Source organism: Sphaeramia orbicularis, chromosome 9 (genome assembly GCF_902148855.1).
Source record: "Sphaeramia orbicularis chromosome 9, fSphaOr1.1, whole genome shotgun sequence".
NCBI lineage: Eukaryota > Metazoa > Chordata > Actinopteri > Kurtiformes > Apogonidae > Sphaeramia > Sphaeramia orbicularis.
Window position 1 is genome coordinate 3,603,265 of NC_043965.1, and position 14,798 is coordinate 3,618,062.

The 14,798-nt window shown below is 33.9% G+C and overlaps 1 protein-coding gene across 1 annotated transcript in view; it reads left to right on the forward strand.

Annotated features, from left to right (window-relative positions):
- The window catches only part of antxr2a (ANTXR cell adhesion molecule 2a), a 107,993-nt gene that overhangs the window by 12,588 nt on the left and 80,607 nt on the right, over nt 1-14,798 (forward strand). The window contains exon 2 of the mRNA XM_030143193.1: nt 8,179-8,250. Coding sequence (XP_029999053.1) covers nt 8,179-8,250 — 72 coding nt within the window. The remainder of the gene's footprint in view (nt 1-8,178; nt 8,251-14,798) is intronic.

The window sequence follows — 14,798 nt, forward strand, 5'->3', positions numbered from 1 at the left end:
TTTTGTGGTGAATTCCTTTATCAACGTCCTATTTTTCTTAGGTTTTTGTTCCCATTAATTAGGGTATTCTCTGCATTTTTCAGTTAAATTCAGGTATTTTCTTATATTTGATTTAACAACCATGGAGTTAATTCCAAAGTTATTTTATCAGAACACAGAAAACTGAAGAAAAAGTGACTTTCTCAGCAAAATATATCATTAATTAAACATAAAAACAAGCTTTTCATCAAACTACATAGGGTTTTAATGGGTCATTTTCAATTGTTTAATATTAAATAAAACGATTCGATTGTTTTTCACCCGTTGTTGACATGTATTAATAGGATTAGTGGATCAACAGGTATTAAACGTTTTAGATCAGTGGATGCTTTTGGGTTTTTAAGGGTTAAAGCCTTGAGGAATATTTACTGTACAGCTCGCACATGAATCATGCAAGAAAAGCATTGCATCACCATTTGTTTTTGGCAGTTTGTCACTTCCTGTGTCTTTGTTGCACCCACTGTGCAGCTTCAGACATCAGACGTCCACATTTTGCACAGCCAGCTTCAGTCAGCTCAGCAAATCTTCGCACTGCTGCAGTAGCGTCACGCGAAAAGACCTCCAATATATTCTGGAGCGTTTACAGCCTTGACAGCGACTGTTTTTAATCTTGTCCTCCCCCAGCTTGGAAACGTGCCATCTCTCAGAGGCCTCTGAGTTGAAACGCTGCTCCCCTGACCCATTTCCAAAACCACCCCACCCTCGGATAAATTGCTAAATTACAGGATGATGACCGAGATTGTTTGTACAAGCTTGACCGAGCGGTTTGTGTTGCGTACATCTGTAAGTTCGTGGGTCGACAGTTAACATCTGCACGTATACATCTGTGAAATGTGGAAGCATCATCTGTAGTAACTGCTCTGTCAGAAAAAGATGAACCTCTTCTAGTTTTAGTGAGGTTTTAGCTGTGCTTTTGCGCTGAATCCTGGTAAATAATTGCATATAATAGTGATAGTGCTGTTTCGGAGGGTTCTACTAGTGTGTTTTCCTGTGTTTTTGTGGAGTTTTTTCACCTTTTTTCACTGTTTTTATACTGTTAATATAGTTCATTGATAGTTGTATTTAAGCTGTAAATATTATATAAATGTATGTATATATATATATATATATATATATATATATATATATATATATATATATATATATATATATATCTGTGTGTGTGTAAATCTATATGCAGAGAGCTAGCCATAGATATAAAGTGGGCTGGACCAGTAAAATAATATAAATAATAGGATAAGAACTTATAAATAATGACAACTCCAAAGTTTTCTCTGTGTTTTTGAGTGAAAAAAGCAAATTTTGTAATGAAAATGTTTACATCTATGAACCGTACTTGAACATAACATGAACAAATATGAACAACCTGAAACTTCTTAAGAAAAAGAAGTGCAACGTTAACAATATTACACCTTAATTTATCATTTATACATGTGCATCACAACTTACAGATCTACAAATACGCAAAACATTTAATAACAGACAGAATATTGTTAAAATTTCGCATATTTCTCTTGAGACATCTTAGGTTTTTCATATTTGTTCAGGTTATTCACATTTTTTGTAAAAGGCTAGTTTGTAAATAAACATTTTTGTGCAATTTGACTTTTTTTTTACACTGAAACAAATTGGAAAATTTGCAGTTTGCATTATTTATAGGTTATTACAATAGTATTTTACTGATCTGACCCACTTTAGTTTGAATTGACCTAAAACCTTGATTAATTTCTTCAGTGTAATTTTCGCATTTCACAAATTCATCCCACAGGCCAGATTAGACCCTTTGGCGGACCGGGTTTTGGCCCCCAGGCCACATATTTGACACCTGTGGTCTAGACAAACTAAAATGTTTGAGCACATGTAAAATAGTTACAATGGAATAGTTAGTGTAATCTCGTAAAATTTCATTATGCACATTCGCATTGGTTTTTTTCATAATATAAATATGATAAAAATTCAAGTCCGCTTTTTTATTTTTTGTACTGTAACACACTGTTTTAAGCATTTAATACACATAGTAATGATATTAATGGCCTGATATTGAAAGTTAAGTTCTTCCTGAAAAAAAGGTGTAAAAGAATTGGCAAAAAAGACATTTTCTGACCCTTTTATTGCAAAAAAAAAAAAAAAAAAAACCCATAAAGAAATGTAGGCCTGTTATAATGGCAGTCCTTAAAGGGTAAATAAAGTAGCTTGTCTGTGTATGTATGAGATGCACGTTTGTTTGCTGGACGTTGTCTTTGCTGCTGATAAAGACGCTCTAATGCTGGACTTCCTGATGTTCCTGATTAAGCCTAAACTCCTCATGTCAGCAGTTTGTGCAGAGAAATCTGTCAACGCTGCAACATTTCTTCACAAAGAAATGGGGATTTTGGTGTTTTGGCACTAACCAATGACGGTTAAACTTGAGTCACATTTAGTCACTGTTTGCCTCGAGGGGTTTTACAGTCTGTTTATAGATTTGTGGTTTGATTCAGCCATAGAAGAAGAAGCATTTAGATCCTAAAATAAAAGAATTAAAACAGAAACGTAAAAATATTCCATTATAGTGCAATGTGGCAAAAAAAGGATGTTTTTTTTTTTTTTTTTTGGCATAATTTTTTTCTGTCTTTATGAACTCAAGACAAAACAGGATTCAAGAATACACTATATGGACAAAAGTATGTGGACACATTGAATTCAGGTGTTTCTTTTCTAATGAGTCTGGGATACAAAACAATAATAACTAATGTTATAAAATAGTTTTATTTTGGGATAAATATCATTACATTGGTTAGTTTGGTTTAAATTGTTATCCTCGCTTCCAAAATGCCTCAGAGATGATTTTTACTTAATTTCTCTCAACATCGATATTTATTTATTTATTTATTTATTTATTTTATCCATGACATCCAATCCAGTTTTATTTGTAAAGCACTTTAAAACAACCACAGTGGACCAAAGTGCTGTACAGAAGAATAAATAAAAACCAAAATAAAAGAATAAAATACAAGAATAGATTAAAAAGATGTAAAAAGCTGTACAATTAAAAACAGTAAAAATAACAACAACAAACCAATACCAAATACCAAATAAAAACAATAGGATAAAAAAACCAAAAACTTCATAATCATGGATAAAAATAAATAAATAAGTAAATGGAAATATTGATGTTTTTATGTCAAATCATCATGAGCAGGACATTACTTAATTTCTCTCGACATTTGTTTATTTATTTATTTGTTTTTTAAATCCATGACTATGATTGTAAATGTTCTACCTGTAAATTTCTAAAATATTTTTCATGCTCTGACTGTAAATAATAATTAATCATCTACTTTCTTCACATTTTGCATTAAACTTTATGGAAATATTGATGTTTATATGTCAAATCAGCATGAACAGGACATCTTACATCTGTAGATAAGATGTGTCCCAATACTTTTGTCCATATAGTTTATAAACATCAATATTGAAAGTTAAAAGTGCCACCCACTTCTATTGGAACATTGATCTCCTCCATCCAGACCACAGGACTCTAACATAGAAGAGAACCTGACAACCTCACAAATTCAACTGGTATTGATACTTGATAGAACATGATGCTGAGTTCCTATTTTTTTTTAATATAGAGCCTCAGAAATAAACATGTAAACTCATTAAAACACTGAAAAGAACAAAGTAAAGGTGACCTGAGACTTTAACACAGTGCACCAGCAGTCGTCGTTGCTTTCTGGAAAAGCATAAACAAAAATCTACACATTATTACCTCACACTTCGATTCTGCGGTGTGACTTTATAAATATTGATATTGTAGTAGGTTGCGAGGTTATGGAAATGCAGATTAAAGATTATGAAGGTGAGCCGATGCCGCAGTAAAAATGTTAATTTTTTACTACAATTAAACATGCTAATTACTGTGATATTTCAATATTGTTTAAGTGCAGTGGAAGTTTCCGTTCCCCTTGGTGGGTGACCTTGTCTTTAGGCAGAAGGGAGGAGAAGCTGGAGCTATGAAAGATGAGCCTCCTAATGGTCAAACTCATGTGTTTTATGTTCTCCACACATACATCGGATTGTAATTATTGCTTTAATTACCTCTGCATCGTTAGACGAAGGGCACTTTTTACACCGCGTGTTCACTGTGGTTGCATCGACTTGACGAGAGGTGACGAGGGCGACAGGTTAACGCCCAGGAAAGACGCTTTGTCCTTGGATACAACGAGGAAGAATCATGTAAAAAAAAAAAAAAAAAACCTCACAGAGATTTAATTGGGTTTAATCAGATAAGAGGGTGACGACTTTAATTTTCATGTTTCCTTGGCACAGAAATGGGGAAAATAAGAAAAACAACAAAAAATAACAGAAGATGACATCAGTGCCAGCACTGGCTATAGGATAAGTTACTATTTTAATTATTGCGTTTTTTTTTTTAATTTTTTATTATTATTATCTTTTTTTTTTTTTAATTGTACATTTACAAACATGTACTTAGACTTAAGGAACCACACAGGCACAATACAAAAAAAACAAATTATACAACAAACCTACAGGACTATGAAACACAAACCCCCCCCAAAAAACAAAAAAAAAGCACCCCAACACCCCCCCCCCCCCCAAAAAAAACAACAACAAAATAAATATTATCAACTCCTCTTTACAATGCTACATATTTACATTAGTTTTCCTACCTGATTATTAGCATTATAAGGCATAATAAGCCCCTGCAGCTTGTATCATTTCATGCAAACTTATCTAAAATCCAGGACTTTTCTTAAACTTTACAAGAGTCATGCAGAAATGTTTATTAAAAACCATACGTCTACTCAAAGTACTCAAAGTGAAAACTACTAGATTCATCCATTTTTTGCTTTTTTTCCACTTGTAGTACTCAGACATCTGATCCCTATTTAAAATAATGCACAATAACATCCATGTTATTGTACATTATGTGTCAGTACACAGTTCATCTGTGTAAAAAATAAAGAATAGATGAGACTTATTTATGTAAAAGCACATGGACTAATGTGTGTGAAAGGTGTGATATAAATAAACTTGCCTGAAAATAACAATATGTTTATGTAAAGGAAATCCTGTACTTGAATTGAGACAGTATCTGTGAATTTATTAATTAAAACCCTGTCAATCAGATCAGAACTCCTCTTATACTTAATCATACACGTTATTACAGGAACGTCCATTACCTCATATTTTATTGTAGGATGTTGTGTCACAGGATGTTGTGGGCCGGACACACCTGTTACTTTGACAATATTTCCTGTTTGCAGTGTGTTTTAGAGATGCCCTGCTGTAAAAGGCACACTATATTCTTTCTTTTTTTAATTTATTGCACTTGTAAACGTCTTTTTGGTGTCTGTGGATAATGCCCTTTCACCGGTAGATTTGATGTTTACGAGATAGAAGGGCGAAGTCAAGGGAAGGTTAACATAAAAAAAAAATTCAAATTAACGTCAAAAAAAATTTAATTACAATAATCTACACCAAACTCATATTTTTAGGTAGGTAATTACTTACATTTTAAGGAAAATGTATTTTAAAATGAGAAAAAATTAGTGAAAAAAAAAAAAAAAATTAGTGTGAATGTTGGGAAGTTTAGTGCTGTCATTCTGGGTTCATTTTATAAACTCTCATAAATAAACTACATTTCTTCCAAATACATTGATGTTTGACTATTATATTATTTATGGCATATTCTAAACAATCTAATAAATGCATTTATCTATGCAAAATACATTTGAATATAATATTAATATGATTTGTATGTTGTAAATATTGTAAAAATAAATGTACAAGATACTGATAATTAAAATAAAAAATGTTTAATTTGATATTTAATAAATTGCGAATGATTTTGTAACAGCGGCCATTTTTTTTAAACACTCTGCCTTGACATAATTAGTTCAATTCCCAAAATGTGCCTGCGACAGAATAAAAAGATATTCAGAAAAAATAGTAGTGTGTAATTTTCGTGTCCTTTTGACCGTGTTACATACAGATTTTTGTATTGAATATAATATAAAATAAAATAAAAATGTGTTTTATCTAAAAAATAGTTTCTCTTTTATCTCAGTAAATATTTATTTTTAAAATAGACCCAAAATGCCTCCAAACCTGCTTCATAACATTAGTCTACATCTGGTTTGAATTTTTAGCCCCCATATTCTGTTGTTAGAAGCACCCAAATAATTACTGTTATGATGGTGATGATTATTTCATTTTCTTTTATTTATTTTTTTTTACGTTTATTTATTTATTTTTATTTTACTTTAGTTTTTTTTTCTTTTATATTTATTAGACTTTTATGTTTTTGGCCTGTTACTTTTGAGTGTGTTTAGTTGGTTTATTCCTTTAGGGGTGGGGGGTGGGAAGAATGCACAAAGGAGAATTGCAAAAAGTAAGATCCAGTATCACTATGTTTGTACTGTATCCGGATGATTTTCTTTTGTGAAATAAAAAGATATTTCCCCCCCACTAAAACAAAAGAAGCACCCAAATACCTACTGAAACATGTAACACACATTGATATCTGTTATATATGTACTAGGGATGTAATGATATGAAAATTTCATATCATGGTTGTTGTGACCAAACTTATCAGTTATCAATATTATTGCAGTATTGCTGAGACTGTGCTCAAAATGTTCAAAAAGTATTATATACACACACTGAAATAATTTAACCAAGTTGTATTTTGAAAAAAAATCAACAACAACAACAACAAAAAACCCCAATAAAATAATTGGCACAATGCATTTTCTGTTGGCAGAAACATTCAAATATTAACCCTCAGTGGTCTGGGACTATTTTGGCTGTTTTTCAGTCCTTTTGATTTTGCCTTTATATACTATATAAACAAATGTTTACTATACCCATGTTTGGTATCTTTTTTTTCCAGCACAACTTCATCTATATCGTCTGCCTATTATTGTTTCACTTTAACCTACTATATCAACACAAAAGGACAAAAAACACAAAAAAAACATAAAATCTGATTTGAAAAATGTATGTAATTCATTGCATAAATAACACAAATATGCTTAACATACCTTTTCGCAGACTTTAAAAGTGAATATTGGTTCCAAATATTAGGTATATAAAATTAAAATTGTAATAAATTAAAACTATACTCAAATATTTGACATAAAAGCAGATCGTTACATAGGTGTTTTCTCCGGAAAAGTGCGGTAATCAAACACGGTTATCTCGATAATTAGAATTTAAATGGTAATATTAACCGTCTGCAATTTTACTGCGGTTTATCGTTGTACCGGTAATCGTGAAGTCCCTAATATGTACAAACATTACTGAACACCAAACATGGAACCGTGTCTCTGCTGGACCTGACCCTTGTACAGACCTGTAGGAACCCTGTCTACTGATGTTTTCCAGGAGAGTCCGTCTGATGAGGATGTACCCGCCACTGCACCGAGACTGTTTTCTCTGTAATTGATCTGTCTTAACCCTGTCACCATTTAATCCACCATCATGGTAGAGTGGAGAAAAACAGTGGGTTTTCTGTGGTTTAAGCCAATCCCAACCGGCTGCACTGACTGTTTTACTGGAATATTTGCAAGTTGGAGAAACAAGCGATATTATTAAAACAACAAAACACAAAGAACCAAGTACAAGCAGACCTACTTTATTTCACGGTGCAAAAATTTCAACAAAACTTGTCATTTCGGCGTGTAGTCGCAGCTCGGAGGTTGAGGTTATTTCACATCCGAACAAAATAAGTGCGAACAATGAAATCACAATGTAACGACTGAACAGAAGTTGAGAGTTGTGGTAGAGTACGCTGCTCTGTTTGGGTCTGAACGCCTGCTTAGTTACTCTTGTATCACTTTGGTGGTCTCTCTGTTTTACTGTTGGGAAATAATCTCTATCTGCATTATTTTCGCTTGAGCAGCCAGCCCGTTTTGTTTGAATAGCAAAGCTCCCGTGAACATTTGAGGCTTTTTAACAGCTGAAGTGGCTGATGTACTGTACAGACTTATTAGCACAATTATCCAGCATGTGGCTGGTGTTAATGTCCAACTGTGGTTGTGGTACAAAGCACAAAAACTGTACAGTATTTTACTCCCCAGCACACAATCTGCTGTCGCTGACGGAGGCAAAGCTGACTCTAGTTTCTGATTTCAGGTCTGGAAGCGTCGCCACGAACTGGGTCGAGATTTACTCCTTCGTGAAGAACCTCACCGACAGATTCGTGAGGTGAGTACGAAGCGTTGAACGTCCGAGTCGCAGACAAAGAGGAACACAAAGACGCGCCAGACGTTCAACATAAACCATGCGGAGTGGTGAAATCCAAAACCCCACCACCACCACCACAACTGAAGTCATAGGATTAAGAACCACATCAGAAACTGTTTGTGCAGCCTGTAATCACGCTTTCAATTAGGAAGGTTTCACAATGGTCATGTTGAAATAAGGACATAAAGTCAAAACCACACTCCTCAAACTCAGTCCTGGAGAAACTGTAGAAGAGAATGCAATTATTTAATGATTACAGCATCATGGACGTGTATGCACATACTCTATATGGACAAAAGTATGTGGACACATTGAATTCAGGTGTGTCTCCATTGCAGCACAATAGGGCAAAAAAAAAAATGTTTTTTTTTCTGGTTATATGAACACAAGACAGAAGAGGATTCAAGAAGACACTATATGGACAAAAGTATGTGAACACATTAAATTCAGGTGTTTCTTTTCTATCAGGGGTCTGGGATACAAAACAATAATGACAAATGTTATAATATAGTTTTATATCGGGATAAATATCATTGCATCGGTTAGTTTTGGTTTAAATTGTAATTTTTGCTTCTAAAATGCCCCAGAGATGGGGATTTTACAAATGTTCTACCTCTAAATTAGGAAATATCGATGTTTTTATCTATCTGAACAGGACATCTTACAGCTGTAGACATGACGTGTCCACATACTTTTGTCCATATGGTTTATAAACATCAATTTATTATCCATGACTATAATATCAAATGTTCTACCTCTAAATTTCTGAAATATATTTCATTCTCTGATTTTAAATAATCATTTTCTACCACAACTAACTGTCTACTTTCTATACATTTCCCATTAAACTCTAAGGAACTATTGATGTTTTTATCTCAAATCCTCATGAACAGGCCATCTTACAGCTGTAGACATGATGTGTCCCAATACTTTTGTACATATAGTTTTAAACATCAATATTTCCTTAAAGTTTAATGGTAGAAATTTGGTAAAAACTTTGTAGAAATCCATATCTGCACTGAAGTGTTAATAAATATAAAAAGTGATGGTGCAGGTTAAGGTAAAAGTGTTCGTTCTAGACCCTCGCTCTGATTGAAATGACTTCCTATCTAATTACAAACTCCCTTAAATGTCCTGTTAACACATAATTCATTAAGGAGACAAAATCGGAGAAAAGCGGCTTGAAACGTTCAGCTTGCATAACGTTTGAGTCAAACGGCGCCTGCCAGCACAGTACAGACGGTAGCGACCCAGCCAGAATGAAGTGGTTGGTTGAAGAAAATAGCAAAGGCACCAGGTGGGAGTGGGTGGCAGAGAGGAGCAGTCTTCTGGGCTGTGAGAATGGCCATTTGCACCGGGGGGGTCCGGCTCCACACTTATCCCCTGCTTCCACCACAGAACGGCTGACAGGCAGACAATGTACAGTAAAGCAAAAGAACACTGGAAGGCGACGACGACAATCTGCTAAACAATGCTCGCTCACCAAGAGCACTTCTGTTCCGCCATGTGGAGCAAACTGGACTACTTCATCAGTCCCCTCCCCATCGCCGCCACCGCCACCGCCGCCATCCCCCTCCCCTTCTAAAAGAAAAATCCCACCACCACCCTCTGATTTGTCCTTGGCATTGTTTCCTTTTTATCCCGAGTCCTTCCTTAGAACTAGCATGAATCCCTTCAGTCTGGAGCAGGGGCTTCATCTACAGTGTTTGAAAAACCTAAAGTTTGACGTGAAGTCACCGCCCACGCCTTCTCATCCATGACTTACGCTCGTTTAGTTTTTAGTCCACATATGACTCTGAAAGTTGCAGACAGGATGTGGATGTATACGGCTGCTACCGCATGCTGCCAAATCTGGCCGTGTGGCCTAAAGATTGTGCTATGTTTGCGGGGGAGGATCTCGACTGGGCCATGTGTCACGTGGGTGAGAAATATCAGCACCTCTCCTTATGCTCTGAAGCCTTCAGATCTTTGAAGGAAACACTTGTGTGCTTAATTATCTGAAGTTTAAGGCGCTCAGTGGGAAGGCATCTGTGTGTTTCTAACAGTGGTGGGAAGTAACCCAGTACATCTACTCTAGTACTGGGGGTTAGTTCTGGAACTGTGGGTCTGGTACTTTGGATCCAACCCTTCTGCCGTCCACGTTGAACGTAATGTCTGACTGAGAGCAGATTTTACATGAACATATGAACCTATATATGTGTGTGAAAACAGAAGAGTCTATATTTGTATTCCAGTGTCATTTGGTCAGCTTATGCTGTGTTTAATGTTCTGTATAAACTTTGTTTAATTACTTTATACTATAGATATGATGTACTGATCTAGAACTGCAGGGATTCAGAATCTGAATACTTTATTAATCCCAGGGGAAAATTATTGGGTGTTAGAGTAGAATTAAAAATGTAGCAGGAAAGAATCATCAATACAACAGAAAAGAAAAATATATAAATATATATACAGCTCTAAATAAATAAATAAATAAATATGTGTGTGTGTGTGTCTGAATATAAAAAGAATATACATAATAAAACACTATTAAGACACAACATGAGAACAGCAATTTGTACAAGATGTACTAGACCAGGGGTGTCCAACTCACTTTCTGTCAGGGGCCACATTCAGCCCAATTTGATCACCAGTGGGCCAGACCAGTAAAATAATAACAGAATAGCCTTGAAATAATGACAACTCCAAATTTTTTATATGCAGAAAATAACATTAAATTATGAAAATATGTACATTTTACAAACTATCCAAACAGAAAAGATGTGAATAACCTGAAAAAACTGAAATTTCTGAAGAAAAATAAGAAGAAATAATAAGAAAAATTTGGTCAATATTATGCCTCAACTTATGATTTATACAGGTGCATTACAGATCAGATCTACCCGGACACAAAACAGGCAGAATATTGTTAAAATTGCACTTATTTTTCTTTAGACATTTCAGGTTCATATTTGTTCAGGTTGTTGATGTTTTATTATTAAAGGATTTCAGAATTTGATGGTCTTTGCAGTAAATCAAAGAGAAAAAATTGGTGTTGCCATTATTTATAGGCATGATGTCATATTATTTTTTTCACATTAAACCAAGAAGAAAATTTGGTCATTATTTCTAGGTTATTATGCTATTATTTTCGAGTTTGAGGCCCTTGACTGTTAATATCTAATGCACTTTGCACATTCATCCTGCGGGCCGGATTGGAACCTTTGGTGGGCTGGTTTTGGCCCCCAGGCCACATGTTTGACACCTGTGTACTAGCCAATATATTATCAATATGATAATTAAAAAAATATACATAATAAGAGTGCAAAAACATAGTTGTGTGTAATTATAGTTCTGCAGTTATAAGGTGGAGTTGAGCAGTTTGATGACCACGTGCAGGAATGATCTCCTGTGCGGTTCAATGGTGCATCTGGGTGGGATCGGTGTCACTGAACGTGCTCCTGTACTGACCAGCACGTCATGGACTGGGTGCATGGAGTTGTATAATATTCAGCATTAGGACGTTATTAAATCAATGGAAACAGGAGGTGTCAAACATACGACCCATGGGCCAAAGCGGCCCAACAAATGGTTCAATCTGGCCCGCGGGATGAATTTACAAAGTGTAAAAATTGCACTGAAGATATTAACAGTCAGTGTTGTCGAACTGGTTTTAGTTCAGGTTCCACATATAGAGTAATGTGATCTAAAGTAAGGTAATAGCATAATAACCTATAAAGAAATTTACTTGAAATGTTCTTCTTGGGTTAATGCGACAAAAAAATTCAAATATTACATTATGCCTATAAAGACTGACAACTCCAAATTTTTCTCTTTATTTTAGTGGAAAAAATAACATCAAATTCAGAAAATATTTACGTTTACAAACTATCCTTTAACAGTAAAATCTGAATAACCCGAAATGTCTAAAGAAAATTAAGTGCAATTTCAACAATATTCTGCCTGTTACTAAATGTTTTGTGCCTTTTTTAGATCTGATCCATAATGCGCAAGTATATAAGTCTAGGCATAGTACTGTTAAAATTGCACTTATTTGTCTTAAGAAATTTCAGGTTCAGGTCATTCATTCCATTTTTGTTAGGATAGTTTGTAAATGTAAATATTTTCATAATGTAATGTTATTTTTTTGCACTAAAACAAAGAGAAAATTTGTAGTTGTCATTATTTATAGGTTACTATGTTATTATTTGACTGGTCTGATTCACTGGAGACCAAACTGTACAGCATGTGGAACCTGAAAGAAAATGAATTTGACACCAATGCTTTAGAAAATCCATTGAACTGACTTTTATCTCTTTCTAATGTGGATTTAAGGATGCACTGATAGATGGATCTCATATTGTATAAGACACACTTACACCAATGGCAGTGGCAGGTATTTATCGAATGTTTTCATAAATCTGTGTTCATTCAAACAATGCGATAAATGCCTGAAAGACTTTAAAACAGCAGCAGTTTTTATATTTATGTTATATTTGCTAATGAAAATGTAATTATGCCTTTGTTAAGGGGGTCGATAAATAACGACAAAACACAAAATGAAGAAAAGATATAAAAGATAAGACGTGTAGAAAAAAAAAGTTTATTAATCACAAGATGAAAGTTATAATAAAGTGATAATGGTAATATCAGTAGTAACAACGATATATAATTAATAATAGAAGAAGAAGAAAACACGAAGAAGAAATAAAAATAAATTGACAACAAACACAAACGTCACTCATTTCCACTGGTGGAACATTAGACATTTGCTCGATCTCAGCCTCATCTCTATTACCGTCCAAGTTCACAAACAAACCAAAAACTTCCCACTTTGCCGACATGAAAAAAGCGAACAGGTTTTCCAGTGTCATGTTTCTAACTTGTGAACAGATTAACATTTGTGGGTGGAACTTGTATGTCTGAAATTTGGTCCCACATTACGTTTGTTGGTGAGTCTTTTGTCTACCATAGTACCATCTGCACCAGTTAAAAGTCGAACTCAGTCTTTTTCCAACGCGAGGTTACAAAGAGCTGTGCATGACCAACAATACATAAAACCACAGTACTGCAAGAGTTATAAAAGAAAGTAGATGAATCACAGGGAATAAAATGACAATAAAATCAAAGTGAATCCAGATTTATATGACAACAAAAACAAAAGTAAACCAAAATTAGACAAGATATCAATCAAGGAAATAGGTTTTATATAAATATGGGACTCGGAAAACAATGAAACCATAATACATAGCCTCAGACATGTAAGACCCCCCCAGGCAAAACCACATGATCATAAAAACACCATCGTATAAAAGTAGGTTAAAGTAAAAGTAAACACCAGCGCTGGTTTATGTTTAAATTTTCCCAAATGACACTGGATTTTGTCAGAGTAGATGTGGGTGTGTAGACTGAACCAACTTTCATTCTGTTGTACTTTTGACAGTAACAATACAGATATTCTGTTCTATTCTATTCTATTCTATTCTATTCTATTCTATTCTATTCTATTCTATTCTATTCTATTCTATTCTATTCTATTCTTTCTTTTCTTTCTTTTCACAAGTGTTTGCTCTAGGAGGATTCTGTTGGGTTTCTGCAAATTGGCTTAAAATTTGATTTGATTGATTTGATCTATCTCTTCTTTATGTGAAGCACTTTGTAACATATTGTTTTAAAAAATGCTATATAGATAAAGCTTTACTTACTTCTTTTCTTTTCTGTTCTATTGTATTGTATTCTATTGTACTCTTTTCTGTTCTATTCTTTTTTGTTCTATTTTATTCAGTTCTGTTCTTTTCGACTGTTCAGTTCAGTTCTACTCTATGCTTTTTTGTTCAGTTCTTTTCTTCTCTGTCCAGTTCTATTTTATTCTATTCTATTCTATTCTGTTCTATCCTATCCTATTCTCTTCTATCCTTTTCTATTCTATTCTATTCTATTCTATTCTATTCTATTCTATTCTATTCTATTCTATTCTTTTCTTTTCTTTTCTATTCTGTTCTGTTCTGTTCTGTTGCGGAATAGAACAGATTAGAATAGAATAGAATAGAATAAACACAGAATAGAATAGAATAGAATAAACACAGAATAGAATAGAATAGAATAAACACAGAATAGAATAGAATAGAATAGAATAGAATAGAATAGAATAGAATAGAATAGACACATCTGTTCTGTTCTGTTCTGTTCCCTTCTATTCTATTCTAGGCGTGCATTACCTTAGTCCTCCTTTATCTTGTTAGGAATAAAAACACATGCTATAAAAGCTAGAGATTAAGCAGTAAACACTTCATTATTACATTAAATATATATAATCAGTGTTTAGTGTTTTATTTATTCTGTCAGATCAGTTTAGCAGGTACTTAATAAACACAGTAAAGGCAGATTAATAATGAACAGTGTAAATGAGTGCTTTGGTTGTAAACAAAGGTTCATGCTGTTACTGCAGAAACAGAGAAAACTGAAGAAAAAGTGACTTATACTTATATTGATAGGATTAGTGGATCAACGGGTATTAAACAGTTTAC